General features: G+C 39.2%; 1 protein-coding gene across 3 annotated transcripts in view; it reads left to right on the plus strand.

Moving 5' to 3' along the window:
* Positions 1 to 26372, plus strand: part of LOC149251415 (phosphoinositide phosphatase SAC7-like) — a 321376-nt gene that overhangs the window by 97502 nt on the left and 197502 nt on the right. For all 3 annotated transcript variants that reach the window (XM_089459423.1, XM_089459424.1, XM_089459422.1), the window contains 6 exons: positions 2535 to 2662; positions 2745 to 2836; positions 2983 to 3040; positions 4971 to 5027; positions 5169 to 5202; positions 5409 to 5489. In XM_089459423.1, the coding sequence (XP_089315549.1) occupies positions 2535 to 2662; positions 2745 to 2836; positions 2983 to 3040; positions 4971 to 5027; positions 5169 to 5202; positions 5409 to 5489 (450 nt within the window). The remainder of the gene's footprint in view (positions 1 to 2534; positions 2663 to 2744; positions 2837 to 2982; positions 3041 to 4970; positions 5028 to 5168; positions 5203 to 5408; positions 5490 to 26372) is intronic.

The raw sequence follows: 26372 nt of genomic DNA on the forward strand, positions 1-26372 counted from the left end.
AACATGTCTTTATCGGGCCAAAGGACTCTAACTTAAAAGCAACACAAGTGATGGGGCTTAGGGAAGGAAACTTGTATAGGTTATAGGGTGAACCTGTTCGAGCCCTAGTCCATAACACAAACAACTTGTGTGAGTTATGGTACAAGAGGATGGAGCACCTACATTATAGAGTGTTTCCTATTCTAAGGGTGACAGTCTAGGGTATGGAGTGTAAGGGTTATGTGGTAGAGTTCAAGAATCAACATGTCTTTATCAGGCAAAGGACTCTAACGTAAAAGCAACACAAGTGATAGGGCTTAGGGAAGGAAACTTGTATAGGTTACAGGGTGAATCTGTTCAAGCCCAAGTTTATGACACAGACAACTTGTGTGAATTATGGCACAAGAGGATGGGGCACCTGCATTATAGAGTGTTGCCTATTCTAAGGGTGATAGTCAATCGTCTTCCAAAGTTCAGCATTGAGCAAAAGGGAGTATGCATTGGGTGTGTAGTTGGTGAGCATGCCGCGACTACTTTCCCAACTATGTCATAGGGAATTCTAGACCTAGTGCATTCATATGTAAGTGGACTGATGTATACCTTCAACGAATTCAAGGATTTTTGTAAGGAGGCAGGAATCAAGATGGAGTTGATTGTTTCTTACAACCCACAACAGAATGGGTTTGCAGAGTCAAGGAATTGATCTATCATAGGGGTTGCTACGACCATGATTCATGACCAGGACTTGCTGATGTTTCTTTGGACAGAAGCATGCAACATAGTAATCTATATCTAGAATTGGTGTCTTGATGGGATCTTCTAGGACAAGACACCAAAGGAAGCTTTCATTAGTGTGAAGCTAGAGGTGAGTCATTTCACATATTTGGCTGTCCAGTCTATACCCATATACCTATATAAAAGAGGACTAAGTTGGAGCCCTTCAGTAGGAAGGGTTTATTTGTGGGTCATAGTGAGACAATAGTAAGTGGGGATGCAATTTTTGAGGGAAGACTTTGCATCCAGGAAATCCCATGAGCCCATTCCAGTGATAGAGGATGAGGAACATGAAGCTTCAAAGGTTGAGCCAGGGTCACCAAAGACATCAACAGTTTCCAGTTCAAGATGACAACATTCATGTGAGGAGGAGATATTAGCCCCATCCATTTATTTCAGGAGATCTCGATGGTTCACACAAACAATAAGGGATGCTTAGGAGTATGTTGTCACTTATAGGAGCACATTCAGGGAGAGTAGGTCTCCAATGAAGTTTCCTAATTACATGGCATTGATGAGCAACATCATTGATTTAGAGCCTTTCAGTTTTTAGGAGGCAGCAGAGCAGCAGGTGTGATGGGATGTCATGGTGGAGGATTACACATCCATTATGAATAATGATGTTTGAAACTATGGACATAGTGCTGAAACTGGAGGGAAAGTCAACAGTAACTTCTAAGTGGATTTACAAAATCAAACATACTTCTTATGGCAACATTGAAAAGTTCAAGGTGAGGCTTTTGGCAAGAGAGTTCTCCTAGAAAGATAGAGTGGACTATGTGGAGACATTTGCTCCAATCACCAGGTACACTTCCATTAGGGCAATTATATCATTAACTTTATTTATAGGATGGAGGATACATCAGATGGATGTGAAGACGGCCTTCCTTAATGGGATTGTTGAAGAAGTGTACACAGAGTAACTTTAAGGATTTGAGGTAATGGGAAGGTGTCCTATATTTTCAGGCTTAAGAAAACCTTGTATGGAATCAAGCAAGCATTGAGAGTGTGGTATTCCAGGATTGATGGATATTTGCTGAGTATGGGCTTCACTGAAAGTGAAGTAGATCCTAACTTATATTATATATTTGTTGGGATTCATATACTTATTTTGGTGCTATATGTAGATGACCTGTTTCTTACAGGTGTAGAGAAGCTCATTGCAGGGTGCAAAGCAGATACGGCAACTGGGTTTGTGATGGACATCTGCATGAGGCATTAGTTCTTGGGTTTGGAGATTTGGCAGAAACTAGGGGAGATGCTATACGTGAAGTTTTAAATTTGCTGCAAGTTGCAACATCTACAATAAAACAGTGTTTTATATTCTGTATTCTATTGTTAATCCCTAAAATTAACAGCTAATAATTAGTGAAGTTGCAAAAGTTTATTTATTATTTATTTTATAAGCACAGATTAAAAAGAGTTTATTTATTACATCTTGCCTTTTTAAACTGCTTCCTATGCTAGGTTATCACCTGCTGCTGGATTTTGATGTCTAGAAAAGACAAATTATACAAGCATCTAACTCATACAAATCTACTATATTTTTTAATGATATTATCTATGTAAACTCTATTACATATTGGTCCAAACGAATATGTATCAATGATTTGCATTAGTTTGTGTAGTTTAGTTCTAGTCTATATTGATAATGTGTATGCAGATGCTTTCATTTGGTCTGAAGAACAATGTTATAAAGTAGCAAACACAAATAGCTTGAAGGTACCAAAAGATAACATATTTCCTTAAATAAATTTGGACTGTTTTGCTTATGAAAACAGGGGCATATGCTCTAGTTATTACTGCTCGTGAGTGTGTTGGTTCTTATGGGGCCCATCCCATTTATAAGGTTGTATCAATGCGCTTTCTGCCCTGCAATTCTGCTTTGAAGAAGTCTACTCCTCAGGAGGTGAGTAGTAGTCCACGTTGTTATGCTAGAATTTTAATTTGCATGTTGATTAACTTAATTATGTATGTCGACTGTTTAACAGAAGAAAGCTGAGGCTGATTTTGCAAATCTGCTTCGAGCTGCAGAGAAAATTCCTGGCCTGTACTTCTCATATGATGTTGAGTTAACTCTGAAGTAAGGCTACATCTTAGTTTCTTCATTTTTTTTTAGATTGTCAGATAAATGATTGCAACTGTTCAATGATTGCTAGGTTCTATTTGGTCTTACTGAAAGGAAAACATCCTCAACTATTTTATAATATGCATATTATGCTTTCACAGTGCACAAAGATCTTACCACCTGGAAGCGGAGTCTAAGACGGTGCCTCTGTGGAAACAGGTATTAATGTTTTATGTGTATCACCTCAAGACAATATACAAACTAGTAAATGTTACAGCAGCACGAATTCTGCACTCCAGGATTCACATTCACATTCTCTGCTGTATTTTTTTTGATAGAACTTGTGTTAAAATCACACTTATGTGATTAAAATATTTGCCAACCATGCTTGTAAATATTGCCAAGGATCTTTGCAATAACATTTTGGGAAAATGGAGGGAGTTGTACATTCTTATCGTAAATTATATGTAATGTTCCTAACTAGGAAATTCAGTGATAAACAAAGCAAACAGACAAGCCAATATCCAGAAATGAGATGCAATCAATAAACACCCATGGAAACACTGGAATTAGAGAACTTTTGAGCCATTTTATTAAATCCTCATGGAGCAAATACAACAGTGATGGAATGGTGCACCTGGGCTTGTCTCCAAGGACAAGCATGACAAAACCTAGGTGAGCAAATGATGATCTGAGGGCCGCCCAACTGCTGCTCCAAAAGTGATCTATGCTGCACAGAAACTGCAGCGCCTGCTGGAAAGGATGTGCTGAAACCCAGGAAGTGAGTTCGATGTGCGAGTATGAATGCCCCCTCAATTGAGGAGCTCTTCCTCCTTATAACTTCGTGGGCGTCCTTTCCCCCATGTGGGCCACTCTACAAGTCATACGATTTCCCCTCCAAGGCAATTCGAATTGCCCAAGTGACCAAGTGCGTTTGCCCATTTGGGTGCCCCCCACCTTCCACTAGCAATTTAATCCAGCCTTCCTTTCTCCTAAGTCCCTAAGTAAAAAATGCTTGGGTTCTTCTACAGTTCTACTTATCAAAATTTTATGCAAAATTGTGGAGAGACCAAAACCTGTTACAAATTTATTTGGGAAGGGACATGACATTATAAAACCAACATTTTAGTTTTAGATTTTGTTGTTAGTGGGAATGGTGAACTGGTTGAATCAAACTATAGTTCCAACAAGGACATCAAAACTTGTCCTTTTATATTATGAATAATGAATCTATAATTAGCTGTTCTTCTTTCACACTTTGTCGAAATTCTAATGTGTTGTTTCTCCTTTGTGCAACATGTAGACTCTTATTCTCTCAATATCTGCTTACTGTAAAAATTACACTTTCATGATTAAAATAAATGTCAACCATGTTTGTAAATATCACCAAGGATGCTTTCAATAACATTTTGTTAAAAAGGAGGGAGTTGTACATTTTTATGGTAAAATACTAAAAACCAAAATTTTGGTTTTAGATTTTGTTAGGTACTGTTTGTATTTGAGTGTCGCTACTGAGAATGGTGAATTGGTCGAATCCAACTTTGGTTCCAATGAGAATAGCAAAGCATGTCTTCTTATATTATGAATAATGAATCTATAATTATCTGTTCTTTTTCACTCCATTGAAATTCGAATGTGTGTTGTTCGTTCTTTGTGCAAAATGTTGACTCCATATTGCAAGTGAGGATCCAGGAAATATATCTGATATACAATTAGATTCTGGACTTCACACATGGATTTGGTTAGTTTTTACCTGGTGTCTCCATTCTTTCTATGTAAATTTCCTTCATCTGTACTTGCATTTGGGAAGAAAAAATGGCAAACTAAATGATTCTTTGATGAAGATTTTCTTGCACATTGATCTCAAAATCTGATAAATTGCTCTTTAGTGTGGCTCTTAAATGTTGAATATCTATTTTTCTAACTCTTTTCTCAGGACTTGCATTTGGGAAGAAACAATGGCAAACCAAATGCTTTTTTGCAATCTCTATGAAGACTTTCTTTCACATTAATCATAAGCTCTTTTTGATAAAATGCCCTTTTGTGTGGTTTTATAAATGTTGAATATCTATTTTTCTATTTAACTCTTGCTTGGAACTATTGATGCCTTGCCATCTTGGATCTTAAGTGGTTCTTGTCTTTCGATTAGGCAGACACTAAATATCTGTGGAACAGACGCATGATAGAGGAGCTTACTCAGCACAAGGTATGATAGGACCTCATTGTGTGGCTGTAAAATTTGTACTTCTTAATAACTGAACATATCTGATTTGAATTTTGATGCTCAAAATGACTTTCCTGGAAGGATATTGACTATCTTTCATTGAATTGCATCGTCTCTCTGCAGCTTGACCCATATATACTCCCTGTAATTCAAGGAAATATCCAATGCAATGGATGGAATGGGCACAGTTCTGGAAGTTCACTGTAGTTGTTATGTGACACTGACTTTGTCAGAGTTAAAAATGTCTTAGCTTACCATTTAAGAATGCACATATTTTCAATGCAGTAGGAAAAAATGCTTCTTATATTTAATCTTTTCAAGAAGGAAATTGTTCGCTTGTTTGATGCCTTAATTGTAGATCACGCTTTCAGACATTTCAGACAGTTATTGGAAAAACAACTTTAAATGTGACTTTGATAGCACGGAGATGCATGCACCGAACAGGTATGTCATCTGTTCATCACAACTTCTTAATGTTGTAAGCGACTTAACTTGAAACCATGTTCTATTTTATCTTTTTTCTATTCAATGTTCTTGTGATGTTATGTGACGATAATTGTACTAGCCAATCGGCTTATGAATAATACCCCTTCCTATCAGCTTTCATTTGCATACCATTCACGTTGTACACTAAAGCTGTCTTTAACATGGACCTTAGAGATTAAAAGCTGTCCAGACCCCAAAGCACATACAAATCAGGCTGCTGAATGGCACTGATGATATGAGCAAGTGAATGAAAGGCAGAGAGCTGATGAGAAAACGAACCAGAAAGCAAGTGACCAAAGGGACTAAAAGAGAATTGCTGAACTGTACATACTTTACACACAACATTTCGTTCCCTTTAAATAGGCTGAAGGATAAATATAATCTGCTCTACAAGACTGTGGTTTCCTGAGATGATGAGCTGGAAACCACTGGCTGGGTCAAACATGGAAAGCCTAAAGGGAGACATAATATTTCATTGTAGTGTATGCTATGTGTGTTTAGTAGGAATCCACTCTATGGTTATACATGATTAACGAGACAAAATATTGTATGGACAATTGTGTGCTATGCACAGATGGTAGGTGAGAAGTATTAGTATATAAATTGGTTGTAGTACAACTTCCATAGCTATCTACCTCCGCTTCATCATTTCCTCCGTTACAGTAAATTGTCCCCAATTTCTGTTGTACTTGGGGAAACTGCAACTCAAAAACTGATTGGGAGCACTTAGGTTTGGTAGGCAATTTGTGTTTTTTCCAACCAACTAATTTGTTCTCTTTTTTTGTCTGGAGGTTTTGGGTCAGACATCGAGTAATATATCCTTTGAAAAAGGGGCCTGAAAATATGGAGTGGTTGCTTTAAGATGAGTAACAGGAACCTTCTCTTACAGCTGTGATGGCCCATATAACTTGAGCTAGCTGACATATCGATATCATGGATGCCATGTTGAGCTGGTAGGCTCAGGCAAAAGGCATTGGAGATATTGCTTGGTGTTTGCACATGGCTGATAGTGGTTTAGTTTGAGCTTATGATGTTGTCTATTTCCATTGAGATTCAAGGTGAGAAGAGGAATCGATGGAACAAAATCTCACCCAAATTTTGGGAAAGCCTCCTCACTGGTGCACTAGAAATAGAGATTTAGTGTAGTGTGCTAGGGATAGAGTGCAAAAACCAAGCCTAAGTGCTGAAAACAGAATACACAAGTGCATCCAATAAAAAAGTGCTAATCACAACTCAAGTGAGTCGTGCCTTCATGAGATGGAGTTATCACGTCAAGAGGGGTTTATGGGCCCAGAAAACAAAGGCACACATCTATATTGTTGATTTTTGTGTAGCGTCGGGAGGTATTCCCGCATGCCAAGAGGCCTCCTAAGTTGGCCTAGAAAATTTATGGAAATTAAAATAAAATAAATTTTATTTTTGGGTTTCGTGTAGGCTCAAAAGGGACAAGTTGGCCCCAACATGAAAGGTTATGCCCCTTGGGGTAAATGCACCCATTCGACTTGTACATATACACATGATGTGACACTTCATTTGTCTCACTCAATAATCATCTCTCTTATATAGAAGACACTCGTGGGAGCAGAAATAAGGATGAAATGGCAAAAGTTTGGACTTGGTTTTTGGCACAGATTTCTAAACTTTTATCATAAACCTTGATGAAGGAGAATTTCTCTTGGAAGAAAGGTTGCTGGGTTTTCTCCCAAGTTTGGGTTTCCGAGGGAAAATTTGTTGTCCCTATTGTGCATGACCATCTCTTTTTAATCTTATTGTTTCTGTAACGACCCATCTATAAATATAAAGAACGAAAGAATAATAGCAGGCATACGGTACATGCATATGATAGCTACATATGCATGTGTCGCATACACCGCACTAGTATTTTATACTAAATTAATTATAAGTGCTAAATACCATGACACTTCTTTGAATAGAGGTTCTACTCATTCATCAATATTGCTTAATGTATGGGTAAATCTTAAAAGAGGACTATATAAATTATATATTCCAGATTATTGATAAAAATTATATTAATAAATTTTTAAAATAAATTTTAAAATATATATAAGAAACTAATTAAAAGGGGCTCCAAGTATAAAGTTATAATGTTATATTAAAACAAATATATAATAAAACAATGTGATATATTAAATATATGTTTATAATGTTTAAATGATATATTAAATCATAATGTGGTATATACGATATAAAGGTTATATTAAAAGAATATTTAATAAAAATATCATATGATTTCAAAACATAAACATATACATTCACGACCTTAAATGAGATAAGGGAAGAATGCGTAAGGGAGGAGCGTGTCACCAGCAGGATGAGCGGTGGGCTGCAGATGGAAGAGCGGCCACCGCCAAACAACAGGATAAAACCACGGGACAGTGATTTGGGAGAGGGGGGAAAAACAGGAGGAAGAAATGGGAAGGAGGAGGAACATCATGTACGGAATTCATTCACAGGAAGAGCTTGAGTCGTTCTGAGGTTCTGGGCACGGGGGAACAGTTGGCTTTTGTTAAGAAGCTTACTAGATTGAGCAGCCAGGTTTTGCTCAGTTTGGCTGGGTGGATTTGGTCTTTTGGGTAACTGTAGCAGCGCAGCCGGAGGCATCTTCAACCGCAGGGGCATAACATATTCAACTGCAGCGGCACAGGTAGGTACCTCAACAGTTCTGTTAATTGATTTTGTAAGATCTCAATAAATTTTTTACAGGTTCATGATATAAATCCCTCATTGTTTTTGCATCTGTTTACGGTCTTTTCAGTTTCACTATATTAATGTTGAGGTTTTTTGTGTATAATTGCTTAATGATATTATATGGCACAAGATAAATTAATTGAATATCATTAGAAAGTAATGATCATATGAGAAGATCAGTTTCTGCTATATAGTACTGCAAAAAGATTCAACATGGTATGAGAGGTTTGGTGAGAGAGAAGCCACTCAAGACAATGTGGATGGACTCACTTGTGCAAGAAGAAGAACTCTAAGAGAAGGTCAAAATTTTTCTGTGGTTTGATCAAGGATGGCCTAGCCCTGGGAACAGGGCCGCAGGCCTGAGACAAAACCTTTAGGAGGAGGCCAAGGACTGTACTAAAAATTTGAGCAGTTTTTCTTTTGTTTTAATTTGTTCTGACTCCAGGCATTCAGTTTGAGACTATGCAATGGGCAAGTTAGTGGATCAGTCAAAGCATTTTCAGTGTCCACCAATGTGGAGCCCCACCATTCAGATTCCTCCAACAAAGGAAGAGGGAACTGATATTGGACGGCTTTCATGTATCAAGTGATACGAGTTTATTTTCAAGCTTGTTGCCTGTTCTCTTTCATGGGAAATTGAATGTCAGATAAGGGATGCAGTGGAAAATTAATGGAATTTGCATCTTGTCATTCCATGAAAGCAGTTCAAGGAGATGATTTTTTGAAACCTTTCAAAGGATGGAGTCCCAATGTGAAAATTCCTACAACTGGAACCCTATTGCAGCGATTGATATTATTTCTCCTAATTGTTAATTAATTAACGATTTATTTGCTACGACAAATATTGAAATAAATACACTGCAACCTTCACAAATAAAATTATGTGGAAAATTAAAACGCTGGACGCTGAGAAATACTAGCGCACAAAAAATTAACACAATTATTTTTGGACAAAAGTTCTCGGAAAAAACCAACTTGTAAAAACCGGTGTAGCAGTTGAGGGTTTTATTATTATGCAGTAGTGAGAAATTTTGAGTACAATTGGATGCCGAAATCTGCCAATCCTATAGAGAAAAACATTGGCAAAAATCTAGCGAGAAATTTCCATAGGCAATCTCCCAGCACAACTTGCCTTCAGAAACTTGGCCTTCTGACCCTTTGTGTTAGCCTTTGCGCTACCTGCTGGATGTCAAGCCTCTGACTGGTCTTTGATGAAGTCGTTCTGCTGGTTGGAAAGATGCTTCTCCGACACTTTGGGACTCCTTCCTGGCCTCTTGAACTGAAGACGTCTCTCCCCCTCAGAAAATTGAACTTGCCTCTCGGAGTTGCTGCGCTGCTCCTACGTCAGCTTCTCTATGGCTCTTTTGCGTCTCTGCAAATGCACTCGCTGGATCTAGAATGCCTCCTTCAGCCTCACTGTCTTTGCCCCTCACTCATTGCTTCGATCTCTAGCTCTCTCTGGCAACTGATTGCTACTACTCTGGAAACCGATTTGCCAAGAAATCGAATTGCTCAAGTGTCTCGAGTGTTTTTTCCATCACCACATCGATCTCCTCTTATAATCCTCTGTTGGAGCACCAATGGCAAATATTAAAACATAATCGATGGTTAGTATCATCTCTGGATCAATCCGTGTGAGTTTCTAGATGATTCTCGCCTTGACTTAATTAATGCTGATTAATTAACCATATTCCCTAAGTTTAGAATTAAGAAATATTTAAAATCTGGTTAATAATGTAATTAAGTCATTTCTAGGCGGAATTTCTGGAAACGATTTCTGGGTTTTGGAGATCTCATGTATTCTAGCATCTCCACCAAATTTCAAGGCTAGAACACAACCGATGCTACAAAAACTAACACCCAAGCTATAGGATATTGCCTTTTTGATGATGAAGAAGAACTTTTGGCAGGCATAATGGATGATTTTGACAAGAGTGGACTGTTCAGCTAGATGGAAGAATCAGAAGAATATGATCTGTTTAGCAGTGGAGTTGGATTAGAACTAGATTCAAATTCTCAAGAAAATTTGAATTTAAAAATAACAATACAATATCAGATTATACTACTGGTAGTGGTACTGGTCACTCCGGCATTTCAAATGTGCCTACAACAATCGTGGGAGAACATCCTTATGGTGAACATCCCTCTAGAATACTCTTTGTGCGGAATATTAATAGTAATGTGGAGGATTCAAAGCTCTGTACTTATTTTGAGCATTATGGTGACATCAGGATGCTCTATATTGCATGCAAGCATCGTGGGTTTGTAATGACATCTTACTATGATATCTGTGCAGCTCGAAATGCAATGCAGGTCCTTCAACACAAGCCACTACGAAGGGGGAAACTCGACATTCATTTTTCTCTTCCAAAGATCAATTATGCAGAAAACACCTGTGTATAACTTGTAAATGTAATCTATGATCGATGTGAAAGCCAAGCATGGGTGCATTGGCAGCTTGAAGTATACATAATACCCTCCTGTACAATGTAAAACAAAAGACATGTGTGGTCTGAGTGTAATAGTCAATATGGAATAAATACCTGTGTGTGTTGAACAATCCATAGAGTGCATTGAATCTGATTGGCAGAGTGCATTGTGCATTGTAGTAACTAGAGATCAATGACAGATTGCAGAGATCAGATGCCAGGGAGGAAATGCTATTAGAGGCCAAGGTGTTGTGCGCATAGTTAGTAGAATGGATCGATTGCTGTATACATATGCTGTGTGTGTTGAGGGACGAAGTGCTGTGTGCTGTTGGAGTTATTTGTATCACTGGGAATGCCTGAGTGTTGGTATTACTTGTGTAATGCTGATTGAAGACCTGTAGCATATAGTTTGTTGCTGCCTGCATGTGAAACTAAGGACGTTGGATGGAATGAGTTAGCAGTGGCTGAAGATGATGTACAATGGCTGTGCGTTTGACAGAGTACTGGGCTAGTTACTATGGACAAACAAGGAGGCCGAGAGCCTCAGAATTGGTTAGGTCTATCCCAGAGTGGGTTAAGGTCTGCCTAGAGGAACCGGAGGCCTAGATGAGAGAGCCTGTTCAAAGTTTTAGGAGCAACCGAGACAAAAGAGGCCTGGACATGGGCACAAGGCATGGTTAGGAGGCTACAGGCAGGTGGCTGGAGCCTGTAATAAGCTGATCAAAGGAGTCTGCCAGGTGGGCAACAAGTTGATAGTGATCAAAAGGTGTTGATCTCTATGTGAGCATTGGAGGCAAAGGACAACCTGGTACAAGAGGTGAAAGTTCTTGGATTTGAGGGATGAAAACTTGGAGTATTGAATGCAAATAGAGTTGGTGCGATGCATACTTGGTTTATCTCCTTGATAGCATGTGGAATGACTTTGTGTTGATACTAGTTTGTAAGTCTTTGGTGTGGCTAGATAGATTAATGAATCTGTAAGATGAAGAAACCCTAGCTCATATATTTCATGCAAGAAAATGGAAAGGAAAACAACATGCATAAGAAACTGATGTTGAGGACGAGGATGAGCATCCACCTCAGAAGAAGACAAGGAATCTAAGCTTGACAAGATTACAGATGGACTTCATTGATTTTTGCAAGGCAAGAATCAACAGGCAGTTGACAATTCCCTACCACACTCGGTGTTTTCTCTCTTAATCAAGATATAAGTACTTTATATTTTTCTCCCTTGATTATTATTGCTTTAATTCCTTAGTCAATGTCTCGTCTTTTGTATTTGCTTGGTTATAATTGTTTCTTCCATGGCCTCTTGAATTAGGTTTATAGGTACATCGTGAAGGCTGCCAAGATTCTGGCAGCAGAGGGTAGCATCAAGAAAAACAAGGAAAGACTTGTGACAAGAGGGTTCTCCCAGTAAGAGGGAGCAACAATGGCAGAAGGACTTGTTCACGTGACAAAAGGAGCAGCAGTGGCAAAAGGACTTGCTCACGTGACAGAGGGAGCAACAATGGTAGGAGAATTTGCTTTGTCACAAAGGGAGCAACTAGGACTACCACATGAAGACTTGCTTTAGACCTTAGATTCTAGAAGGACATGGCTGGGCCACTTCATCTGAGACATGACACAGAGAGGAGCAAGAGAGCTTCAATACATATCCACGGATGAGCAGATTGTGGACATACTTCAAAGACGGGCCTAGTATGATGTTGAATGTCTCCCTCATTGGAAGGGAATGATGAGGTCTTTGCATGATTGGGTTGACCATGTCCTGAAGCCATAAGTGACTTTGACCAAGAGGAGATGAATACATTTACCTTTGAAGCCAGAAGGACTTAGCTAGGTCATAAAGGATTTTGACCAAAATGGTGAATGGCCCAAGGCAATTACAGGGGCAAACTATAAGATAGACTCACCTCTGAAGCTAGAAGGAGTTGGCTAGGTTGGCAAGAGGTGAATGTGCCAGGGAAATTATAGGATTGGATAGATCTCCATAGAAGCCAAAAGGACTTGGCTATGTCAACTGAAGGAGATAGATGTAATTCACCTTTGAAGCCAGAAGAAATTTGCTAGGTCATAAAGGACTTTGATTAGCAAGGTGAATGGTCCAAAGGCAAATTCTCTTCTGAGAAACTAGAAGAACTTGGATGCTAGAAGGACTTGACTGGGTCATGACCAGAGGAGATTGGTAAATTTTCTTAAGGAGCCATAAAGGACTTTCGCCAAAAGCCCTGTATGCTTACATATGAGGGAGTTGCATTGCCCACTCCAGGATGGAGTTATCTTATAGACATACTGCATGCATCAACATGGCAAGCTTATAAACTCTTCTTAAGGAAGGAGAAATTTCAGCTAAGGGAGAATTTGTTGCAGCCAAGGAGAATGCCTCCCTCGCTAAGAGGGAGTGTTGATTTTTGTGTAGCGTCAAGAGGCATTCCTGCATGCCAAGAGGACTCCTAAGTTGGCCTAGAAAATTTATGGAAATTAAAATAAAATAAATTCTATTTTTGGGTTTCATGTAGGCTCAAAGGGACAAGTTGGCCCTAACATGAAAGGGTGTGTCCCTTGTGGTAAATCCACCAATTTGACTTGTATATATACACATGATGTAAGACTTCATTTGTCTCACTTAATAATCATGTCTTATATAGAAGACACTCGTGGGAGTAGAAATAAGAATGAAATGGCAAAAGTTTGGATTTGATTTTTGGCTTAGATTTCTAGACTTTATTGTATACTGTTAAGTTTAGGTATGTTCTATGCTTAGAGCAATTTATTTCAATTTTCATAGTTAGCTCAATATCTTTTCCAGATTAGCAATCACATCAGGATAATCGTAAATTGCAGATAGAACATAAACATAAATTGCAGAAGACAAGCCAAGACAAGAGGACACAAGATGTGGCGCTAGCCAGGGACAAACCCCAATGTGGGGAAACCCTTGATCAATTCTTCTTATATGTTCTTCAATAGTTCAATAGAGAGAGAGAGAGAGTACATATACATCAGAAGTCAACATTTTGACTTGTCATAATAAGAGCAGAGATCATCTCTAAAAAGATGATACATGAGGTAGCTGAACTCAGTTGAAGACATGTTGCTTCAACTGATTCTCCAAGGTGACTCCATTACCATGCTGCACCTATGTTTTGTGCTGCACCTCATCATCATGTTGCACCTCACTGTGCTGCACCATGCTGCACCCATCATCACTATGCTGCATCTCATCATGCTTCACTAATCATGACTGTACCCATCACTGTGCTCAATGTATACTGCAATGTATCATCACTTCAACATGCTGCTTCAATACCTTTTGTTGTTGCACTATTCACATCATGCTCATCATCACCAAGCTGTACCAATGTGCTGCACTGTACTGCATCCATGCTGCCTACAACAGTCACTGCATTTATCATGCTTCTTTATGCACCTTACTGCATCATGCTACCCATGCATCTTACTGCACTATCACTATGTCTTACTGCAGTTTCAGGTCTGCAATATAGCTGTTGTGACTGTGACTGGTTAGGGCATATTGGCAGCTCCTAAACAGTCACCCAAATAGCCCTCTTTGGCTATGGCCTATACTAAGAGAGATGCTGACCTGACTTGATGTTGTTTTGGGCATGAACAACCCTCAATATACCCTACACTACCCTTCAACAGTGAGGTAGGGCCTGTGGCTAAATCACAACAATCTACGCTGCCTCTCCCAAGGCTTCTCCACCTAATAACCACCTCAAACAGCCCTGAAACTTATCCTCCCTGTCTCAACCTTCAAGAACAGACTTCAGACTTTGTTCAACCCATGAAACAGTCCTCCAAACCATGCTGCCCTAGCCTCCCATGCTGTGGCCCCAAAATAGAGATCTTACTTTAGACCTGCGGCTAGGGCTAGCGCTTGAATGCACAACAGTTTAGGGCATATAGTAAACCCTTATAGGACAGCGAGGGAGCCTACTTCAATCTCCTTCATGACAACAGTGAGGGTCTCCCTTTGGACAACGTATTAGACAAGGGCTGTCTTCTATGACAGCGAAGAGGATTAGGGCATGTCTGCTTCTTAATATGACAACGTCCTGGATCTATGCGTAGGGCTTTCATGAGCTAGGGCATCATCCTCTAGGACTGCATTTTTCCCTTAGAGATTCTTCTTTCCACTAAAACCCAAAACAAGTGGAGAAGAAGAAATCTCAAGAGAGTTGTGTGTACAAATGACTTGCAAGGCACTTGTATTTATACTAAAACGTGGAGCACAAGTGGGGGCAGTTTGGTTGTTGGCCGACTTTGACGAATTGTCCCTTAACACAAACAAATTCATATCTCCATGAATACTTATCGGAATCGAATGATCTTTATATCAATCCTACACCTCTCGATGAGAGGAATCCAAAAAAAATATCAGCTGCTATAAATAAGATGACCCACATGGAGTTTGGCCCTAGTTGCCAATTTTAACATATACCTTGCTGAAGAAGAATTTCTCCTAGAAGAAGAGTTGCTTGGTTTTCTCCCAAGATTGAGTTTCCTAGGGAAAATTTGTTGTCTCTATTGAGCATGGCTATCCCTTTTTGATCTTATTATTTCATTGCATTACTATTGATATTTTCTGTGTATAATTGCTTAATGATATATATGGCACATGGACTTGCTACATGAGGGGAATGGTCCCCTTATAAGATTTTCCTTCGGTATATCTCGGACATGTACCTTCATGCTCTTCTTGAATTCAGGCATCCCTATCACCGTCTGACTCACATCGGGTAGGGCCCCATATTAAGCAGACCTCCGGTGCTATAGATGAGATGTGTCAACTGACATGGTACCCAATGGACTTCATGCAACTTGATACAAATTGCCAATCCTAAACTCAAGGATAAAAGCATCTTTGAAAATTCTAATTTCAAACATGTACCTTTCCATCAATGAATGCCACCTTGAAACCTTTGAATTCCATTGCTGAAATGGACATTAGGTTCTTCTTGCGATCAGGTACATGAATAGATTCTTGTAAATGAATCGAGTTACCCTCATTCAATTGAGGGGTAACATTCCCTATACCCTTTCTTGGATAGGTGGCATTGACTCCAATTATAATCCCACGATTGTTTCCATCTCTACCAAATTAGAGAGAGCACCCTTCTATCCGATGAAGTGCCTTGAAGCACTACAATCAATAAGCCAGATTCCCAAAGAGTCTGGAGGAGAGGGTCAATATAAGATAATGCTTCCTTATATTATCAAAAACAACATTTGATTCTTCATACCTGTGGTTCATTGCTTTCTTTGAAGAGTCGACCATTTCCTTGATGACCTGCATTACCTGTCATTCCTCTGATCATTGAAGATGTCCTTGGAATGATTGTTATCATCATCAAGTGATGTGTCCCTACCATTCAGACACTCCTTCGAATAATGGCAGAACTTATTACAAGCAAGGCATCTGCCTTTCCTTCCACCCTTAGATCCAGACTTCCCATTGAAGTGATCTTTAGATAGGCCATCAGAAGCTTCTTTATGCACCTTACTGCATCATGCTGCCCATGCATCTTACTGCACTATCACTATGTCTTACTGCAGTTTCAGGTCTGCAATATAGCTGTTGTGACTGTGACTGGTTAGGGCATATTGGCAGCCCCTAAACAGTCACCCAAACAACCCTCCTTGGCTGCGGCCTATACTAGGAGAGATGCTCACCTGACTTGATGTTGTTCTGGGCATGAACAACCCTCAATATACCCTACGCTACCCTTCAACAGTGAGGTAGGGCCTGCGGCCTAACCACAACAATCTACGCTGCCTCTCCCAAGGCTTCTCCACCCAAGAACCACCTCAAACAACCCTGAAACTTATCCTCCCTGTCTCGGCCTTCAAGAACAGACTTCGGATTTTGTTCAACCCATGAAACAATCCTCCAACCCATGTTGCCCTAGCCTCCCATGCCGTGGCCTCAAATTAGACCTGCGGCTAGGGCTAGGGCTTGAACGCACAACAGTTTAGGGCATATAGTAAACCCTTATAGGACAACGAGGGAGCCTACTTCAATCTCCTTCATGTCAACGGTGGGGGTCTCCCTTTAGACAATGTATTAGACAAGGGCTATCTTTTATGATAGCGAAGATGATTAGGGCATCTGCTTCTTAATATGACAACGTCTTGGATCTATGCGTGGGGCTTTCATGAGCTAGGGCATCATCCTCTAGGACTGCGTTTTTCCCTTAAAGATTCTTCTTTCCACTAAAACCCAAAACAAGTGGAGAAGAAGAAATCTCAAGAGAGTTGTGTGTACAAATGACTTGCAAAGCACTTGTATTTATACTAAAACGTGGAGCACATTTGGGGGCAGTTTGGTTGCTGGCCGACTTTGACGAATTGTCCCTGAACACAAATAAATTCATATCTCCATGAATACTTATCGGAATCGAATGATCTTTAGATCAATCCTACACCTCTCGATGAGAGGAATCCAAGAAAAATATCAGATGCTATAAATAAGATGACCCACATGGAGTTTGGCCCTAGTTGCCAATTTTAACATATACCTTGCTGAAGAAGAATTTCTCCTAGAAGAAGAGTTGCTGGGTTTTCTCCCAAGATAGAGTTTCCTAGGGAAAATTTGTTGTCTCTATTGAGCATGGCTATCCATTTTTGATCTTATTATTTCATTGCATTACTATTGATATTTTCTGTGTATAATTGCTTAATGATATATATGGCACAAGCTATATTAATTGAAAATCGTTAGAAATTAATTATCAGATAAGAAGATTGGTTTCTACTATGTATTGTTGTCGAAAAATTCAACACATACAAGGTATTGAGCCTACATAGTTAAGTTTGACTAGGTCAACCCTCACTATAAACCTACTTTACAATAATGTAATAAAATATGGTCCTAGCCATAATTACAGATACATAGTGATACACATAAATGGGCCATGGGCACATGTATAGATTACACCAATAATTCCAACGCCCCCCTTTGAGTTGAAAGGGAGCCGCTGAGAGAAGTCATTACAATACAAGATTATGAAATCTACTTTCCCCTTAATGTAGAGTCAAAGGGCAAGATCACTCCCCATCAGGTTCACGTTACTTCTTCATAGAAACATCAAGATCATCCATAGTTAACATTGAGCTCCAAAAAGATTGAGGTGTTAGATGTAGAAGTTTGGTAGGGACATCAAAATACTGAATAATAACTCGTGGTGGGGAAGATTCTACATGATAGTGCTCAAATGGGCCAACAAGCACTCAGTTCCATTAACTTTGTCTTGAAAATATTTAGCAATTTGAGCAAGAAGGGTGTGTGGTAGAGGAGATTCCTTGCAATAACACATGGATTAACCAAGAAGAAACTATGTTGCATAAACAAGAAGGGAGATAACCGTCTTTGGTATAGGGCTTGACTTATTTGAAGGAAGAGTAACTAGTGTAGGTGAATCACACATCACCATCATCATTAATTATTGGAGTTGAGTTATTAAAATAATCTATGACATGAGAACTGGATGAGCCACTAAAAAGAGCATCATCATTTGCAGCTTGAGGATTGGATGAGCCATTAATAAGAGCATCATCATATCCAATGCGAGGAATGGATGAGCCATTGACATGAATATCGCCATTTGCAACATGAGGATTGGATGAGCCATGAATAAGAGTGTCTTGAGAAGGTGAAGAGACATTTGCAATAGAAATACTATATGAATTGTCATCAGGGTCCACATTAGCCATGGAAATTTCCCCTATATTGTGGAAGTACTTGATAGGTGCTCTGTAAAGCCCTAACTGTGCAATTTTAACCAGACAGTAACTGGAATTCAACAATTTAAATGTAGAAGAATACCTGGAAATCTGTTGAAGGTGTTTTGGACTGTGGTTGTTCCCGTTGCTGCAGTTACCAAATCGCCCTTTTCCTCCCAGCCTATCTGGGGTCTACCTAAACGGTCCCCAGATCCGAAGACAAATCTTCTGGTCCCCATGCTCAAAATTCCAAGAACAATCAAGCTCAATCTCTCTCTGTCTGTGGCTTTGTTGGAAATTTCTGTCCTATCTCCGTAATACGTTTCCCAAAAATCTCGCCCCTATTATGGCCTCTTCGACTCCCTTATATGCTCAAACCCATCGTCTCCCAACCTCCTTGCTCTCAATGTTCTTCCTTCTATCGTCTCCCGATTCCTTTCGCTGTCACTCTTCTACCTTCTCAACCCTTCTTTTCCGTTTGGTTAGAGGCGGTCATATTATATAACTAAGTTAGATTTGATTGAGTTTGGTTATTTCACCTTTAAATAATATGCTTTGTCGACTAGTTTTATTCCATAGATTTTATTTAGGGTATTATATTTTATTCAAATATCTATGTCCTTTATCCTTTTGATATACTTATATTTATTATATTTCTTTTAGTAAAGTAAAATATATAATTCATTTGGTTAATGTGTAAGAAAATAATGTATATTTTAGTTCACTTTTATTTTATACAATCCTTTGTACTTATTGATATGTATATTATTTGAATAATGTTTTGATTAGTGCCATTTATAGTGTTGGTACACTTAATAAGTACCCCACTCTACATATTCATTACATTCTAGTGAATTATGTATTTACTTAGTACTTCAACAATTAATTCATTACCCTGTACATAGACATTTTCCATTATCAACTAATATATATACTAGTGCTATACATGCGATGCATGCATATGTAGCTATCATATGTATGCCTCGTATACTTGCTAATATTCCTATGTTCCCTGTAATTTGATGGGTCATTACATGCTCATAAAAAGAGAGAGAGAGGACCAACATCATATGTGAGGAACGGTTGATTAAAACATGACAACAATCATGTAGAAGATGACCGACACGGTAATGAGAAAAAGCATGATCCATGGAACCATGCTAAGATTCATTTGAAGAATCTTTCAAAGGAAGTAACGGGGGAGAACTTGGTGGACAATGAAGAGGAACCTTTTCAAAAGTAGCCTCTATATTCAACCTCTTTGTGAGTGGGAAATATCCCTAAAAAGTTCCTTTGTAGCTAACCAAAGTGTTGCAAGAGTTTGGAGATATTGATGTTTCTCCTTTCATTTGGAGCATGGGGCCAAGCACTAGATCCAAAAGTTTCAAAATGTGAAATAGAAGGTTTGTTGCCATAACACTTTTCAACGGAGTTGTACTTGTGACAACACGAGTAGGTGTTCTATATATGATATGGATTGCAAAAGCAAACACCTATCCCCAAAATGAGAGATTCTTTTTCTTGAAGCGAAGCATGTAGTGAGCCATCTCTATGATAGCCTTATTCTTCCATTTTGCTATTCCATTTTCTAGTGGAGTGTAAGGACCGATTCTTTGCCTAGAGATGCTCGCGATATGAGAAAGACTAGAAGGCATCACTAATATATTCACTTTCGTCATTAGTCCTTAAACACTTGAGCATTTATGTTGCTTTGATTTTCCACTAGAGATTTGAGTTTCCCGTAACTTTATGATCAACTTGTCCTTAAATTTAAAGGTGTATAGCCATAGAAAGTGTGGAAAATCATCAATGAAGGTGAAGAAGTACTTAGCTCCCCCAATAGGAGGTGTATGTAGAGTCCCACAAATGTGACTATGAATTAGTGCAAGAGGCTAAGAAGCTTGCCTTGCTTTATCATCGAGAAAGAACGATTGATTATGTTTCCCCATTACAGACCCTTCACAAACACAATTTGGCGATTCGATTTGTGGAAGGTCATAAGATATACGAAGATGATTAATATGTTGCCAAGAACCAAAGTTGGTATGATTGAGATGCTAGTGCCATTGCATACGAGTGTCATTGATTTGGCCATGATACCAACAAACCGATTTCTTTGTGGGTAAGGAGCTTTCCCCATTGTGTACATAAGCTTGGATTAGTCATGACAATCACTTTGAGATCATCGTTAAATTGTTCTTTGCAACCTATTGATCTGGTATATGAAAAGCACCTCTAAACTAAGTCATATCAATGATCACATCACCACAACTTGTTACTTGTATGCTAAATTGCACCAATAACCATTTTCTATCTGTTGTGCTACTCTGTAATTAGAGAGAAAGTGTTCTTGTTTGGTCATGCTTTAGGTAGGTCCAGAGTCAATAATCCACTCTTGCTAAGAATAAGAGGACCAAAGTGCAAAGTTTATTTGCCCAATGTGCACCATGATACAGTAGGATAACATAAATAGGATAAGATAATTTATTTAATGTTCAATACATGACCAAAACTAGGTCAACGAGACTGTATAATACGTAAGTGTCGATACAAAGTGGTAATGGTGAGGTCACTCCTATAAAAGCAAGAGAGAAAGTAAAGCTAATATATAATATCTAAACTTTGATGGCTCCCTAAATGGGGGAAGGAAATCCATCAATATGGTAGCTAAGTTGAAGGAAACATGTATCATCTAAGAACCAACATTTGTACTTTCCTTCGTGTGGGGGGGGGGGAGGCGGGGGGGGATGGAGGGAATTAGGAGATGGCCTATGAAGAGAAGAGGGTGAGATATGGATATTGATCCTTACTGACAATTGAGCCTTTATGAAACGTTGGAGGCGATGCAACAACTTCACCAATTTGTAAACAATATCTATTTGAGAATGTTATGTTGCAAACTCTGCTTGAATGATGGGCTTGAGAACTGTCCTCTTACATTTGACAATGTGATGATGCAAGAGGGTTTTGTTGAAATTTGATGACTAAAAAAAGTTTCCAACAATCCCAACCCGGTTTTAATTTCACCTTATCATTCCCATTTAGTTAAATGCCCTTTCCCATAAACATACATTCAACATATAGAATTCTGGAAATGAAATTTTCAGATTAAAACACATGGGACAGTCAACACACGCTGAAAATAAATATGGACATAACCAGACCAACAACACACATAAAAATACACATAGATTTTTGGTCAATTTAGATCGAGGCAAAACCCTTTCAATCTTCTCCGGGGAAAACTTGTTAGAGAGCTCTTCAAATTTATTTATCTTTCAAGTTCAGGAAAAATACATTTGCAGACAAAACAAAACAACAAAATACAACTTATCTCTTCAACCCAAAACTCCTTGAAAACTGTGCCCACTTTGCCTCGATTTTCGTGCCCACTTGAAGCTGAAAATATGTACTATATGGATATGACTGTATAGATTTCTGTACCACTGTACAAATTGTACGAATTTTTTTCAATAACTTATCTCGAATGACGTGCAACTCACAAAATTCAATGATGTTCGTACTGTACCTTCTGCTATCTTCTAAACCTTGATTTCCATGCCCAACTTTGCCTAGAAATCACTCCTTCAACTTGCTACAACAAATTTCTCCTTCAGAACTTTTCTCCAGCTCTCAGCCTCCTTTCTCCAACTTGCTCATGAAGAATGGATGCAGTTTCTATTTTATTTTTCCCCTTTTGTTTCCCTAAATGAATTTTGGGCAACCTTAAGATCTAATGGCTCAGATTCATTTAGATCAAGGGATGAGAATAAATGTGCATTTAATTCTCACTTTCTATTTTTTAACTCACCCATTAAATAAAGCACCCACATTGTATTTTATGTCTAAAGTCACTTTTCACTTTATAATTTAACATTGACTTTACCACTTATAAAGTCACTTTCACTTTATAAAGTCACACTTAATAAAGAATTATTTTGGACACTTTTCCCTAGGTAGAGACTAACCCATGGGAAACCACTTGTCCAAGGTACATTAAAAGCCAACAAGTTTGGATTCTCTCAACTTAGGCCCAATCAAACTCAATATGGCTATGAATCTACACCTTCAAACCACACAAAATTGTGGGTCTATTGATTGAGTCCATGAGGTCCAATTTGGATGAAATGTCGTGCAAATCGTGTTGGAAACATTGTCTCTCTGAGAGAGATAGGGATCCAAGCCCCTTTTTCATTGAAGGTTTGATGACCTTCCTCAAGGGAAGGTTGGGCCTTGAAAATTGTATCCCAACTGTGTGTATGATGTACTATTCTCAATCTCAAACCCCTTGAAATAGTATTCAAAAATTTGACAATTTTCTTCAAGCCATTGAAGATCATGATCTTGGTTATCCTAGGATTCACTGACAACTATTAAGAACTGCGAAATGCTGAATGAGTATCCAGTCATCTTTCTAACCCCTCAAGGTAGAATATAGCTGAACCACAACATATGCAAAGAGGAGTATGGCGATCAGGATATGGTGGAAGGAGAAAATGATTACCTATTTGAATGTGCTTGTTCAAGAATGAATCCAACTCATCAATGTGGATCCTCAACAAGGTGGTTGATAGAGGGAACTAGTGCTTCACATAGATGGTGTTCTTAATGAAATTTGATAGCTCATTGGTTATGCAGAGGCGACCAAGGATAACCTTATGGAGATGCATGATTGTAGCAAGGAGATAGTTTGAGATATTGGTGCCTGTAAGACTTTGGAAGAGGGCTTCCCTCAAAACTAAATGAGAAGCCTTCTAAAAGTATTGAAAGTAGCATAAGACCAATAAGCGCAGTTCCTTATCTCTTGATAGTAATTTGCAGGCTGAGGAATTGCAAGCTTGAAGCCCTAATACCCTTTACCTCGAAGATCCCTCCTCTCTAACCTATTAGATAACATCAAGTGAAGGACTATGACATAGAGATTCAAGAGAGCATGTCCTACCATAATGATTATTTAGTCGCTTAGATTTTTACTCGAAACATGTTATGAATTGGGTGGATAATATGGTGGGACCAGGTTGGTGGAAACCTCAGGCATACAACATTATGCACTAGTGAGTGTATATTTGAAGAGCTTTGCTTGGAGCCCCTCTTCATTTGCAACTTTGCTCGTGTTCATCTCCCAAATTTTCTGTTGGATATGGCTATTGTAGAACATGTGGCAAGATAGTGCGAGAAGGCAACTAGGATGTTGGGATTGTCCATCGACATCATATACTGTGGTAGTGTGGATACACATGAGTTGAGGATCAAGATTGGTATGCAGACTTGAGTGATGGGGGAAGAACATATGTGAGAAGGTTTAGGGGAGAGGTGGATTGAGGCACAGAAGTCATGTCTTGTTTGTGAGAGGAAGAGGTATTTCATGAGATGGAGAATATATCAATAAGATTTATGCACTAGAGGGTAGGAGGCGGGCTTATGAAAAAGGCTTGGTAGTGTTAAGAGGCAAGGGCCCCATCTCGGAGTGTGGAGAGACAACATCTCCTTTTGCCTCTTTGCCAAATCGCTCAGAGCCTTCAAGAGATTGTCAAAAGCAATCTCCTCTCTGATCTTGGGCTCCCCCATGTTTTCGGTTACCACTGCCTTCCCACGATCCTCTGTGTCTGGAGTGATCTCCAGCTCCCTCTCCCTGCTCTGGTACCTTAGCCTCCTGTAAGTAATGTTCTGTCAGTCCTCCTCACTCATAGGAAAATTTCCCACGGCTGAGCCATGATTATGGCTCTGATACCACTGTAATGTTCCTAACTAGGAAAAACAATGAAATGCAAAGCAAAACCAAATTCAACACCAAAAAATTGAAACAATCAGCAAACACCTTGGTATCAGCTGTAATGTTCCTTCCTAAATTATTTTGTCACATGTTTAATCTCCCACAAATTTGGATAATATTTGGTGACTTTGGAACCCATCCAATTTTGACTTAAGGACTTAGGAGAGGAAGAGGCCGAATTATTTTGTCTATGGAATGTGGGGGCCACCCACATGGGGAAATCGAAAGGGAAGGAAGAGGGGCCCACATGGGGAGGAAGGCCCACGAAATTATAAATAGGAGTTATCTACTCAAGGGGTCTTTTGTCTATCAAACTCATTTTGTTGCTCGAGCTGCTTAGCCGGGTTACTAGTTGTTTAGCGCCGAGTTTTCCAAGTAGGAAACTCAACCTTTCTTCGAGGGACTTTGAGTGCCACCTTGGGAAGGCAAATCGTACCACCTTGGAGGGAGGAATTTCATAGCACATCTTTTAGCCTTTGGCTCAACCAGTGTGTGTTTCTGGAGGACACAGGAAGGTAGCATGCAGGGATTGTTTCGGGGATCTTCCAAGCAGCATTTGCTGGGGGAATTGTGGTATTGAAGGTTTAGTGGAGGATCAACATTTTGGAGGTTTCAGAGTAGGAAATTGTTGCTAGTGGGTAGTTCGATTTGCAGCTTCTTGAGCTTGCGTAGAGAGCTTTCACGGGGCATACGTGGGAGTTTGAGGGATGAGTTAGAGAGCTGGAGATTGCCGAGAGAAATAAAGGAAACCTTGGAGGGGAGCATCTCAGCCTTTGGGAGTCATTTGGAGGGCTTTCCCAGCGAGCTATAGGCAGTTCGTATTTCTCAGCACTTGGAGGAGGATGTGGTATTTGGAGGCTGAATTTCGGTGGTCAGAACTAGGCCAAACCCTTTCCGGGTTTTGGTGGGTTTCGGTTGAGGAGCTTGAGGCTAATTTTGCATAATTTTCTGATTATCAGAGGTGGGGTTTCGAGCAGTTCCTTTCCAACAGACAGTGCATATTTCTGGGCAGCGCAAAGCATCTTTGGAGCAGCAGTTGTGTAGCATTTGGGTTGTTGTTTGATCACCTGGGTTTTGTCATGCTTGCCATTTAGGCAAGCCCAAGTGCACTTCTTCCACACTATTGTACTTGCTCCAAGTGAATTAATTAAATGGCTCAGCTGGTTCGTACTTATGGAGTTTATATGGGTGTTTGCTGATTGTTTCAATTTTCTGGTGTTGAATTTATTTTTGATTTGCATATCATTGTTTTTCCTAGTTAGGAACATTAGACTTTGCAAGCTACTCATAGGATTGTTTGGTTAGATGCTTGAGCTGACAATGATCCATTGCGATAACCAGAGTTGTATCAAATTCGCGGAGAACCTGATGTTTCACGAGAGGTCAAAGCACATTGATATCAAATACCACTTCATTAGAGACATGTTGCTAAGGGGAGCAGTTAAGCTCCAATATACTTCTATAGAGGAGCAGTTGGCAGATATTTTCACAAGCCCTTGGTGAAGTGAAAGTTCGTCTGATTTGGATACAAGCATGGAGTGGTGGAGAATATCTTCCTCGCTAAGAGGGAGTGTTAGTGTTTGTAGCTCAGACAGGTATTTCCATGAGGGTGTCTACTTATGGAAATTGTCATTAAAAGTATCCTATGCTTTTTTAGAAGTTCACTTTATTAATTAATTAATAAAGTGAACATTCTTTTATTAAAGTGACTTTTAATTAATAAAGTGACTAAAGTGGGTCACTTAATAATTTAATTAAAAGAGAGCCATTGATCTCACAGTTAGATCTCAACTGTTGAAGATTAGGTTTTTGGCTCATGTCAAAGTTATAAAAGAAAGAGAGGGCAAAGGACAAAGACAGATAACATTCATTTCACAAGTCACGTGAGTGAAGGAGAAAATCAGAGATCTGATTTTCAGCCATTGGCGAGGATTTCAACAACATTTCAGCAAGGAGAAGGCAGCCAATCTTCAGCAAGGACAGACAGCTAGCAAACAGAAAGGAAAAGATCAGCCATACAGCCTAGTAGAGCAGGCTGTACTGCCATCCGTAAAGATTCCATACCACTGTATGGATTCCAAACGGCCATACAGATTTGATTCTTTGAAGGAAGGTTGCCTCGATTTCCATGGAAACTGTAATTTTCAGGTTTGCTGTTTGATTAATTCTCAAAGCCATTTT

This window comes from Pinus tabuliformis, chromosome 7 (genome assembly GCF_031772625.1).
Source record: "Pinus tabuliformis cultivar Carrire ecotype Pingquan chromosome 7, CPIR1, whole genome shotgun sequence".
Classification (NCBI taxonomy): Eukaryota; Viridiplantae; Streptophyta; class Pinopsida; order Pinales; family Pinaceae; genus Pinus; species Pinus tabuliformis.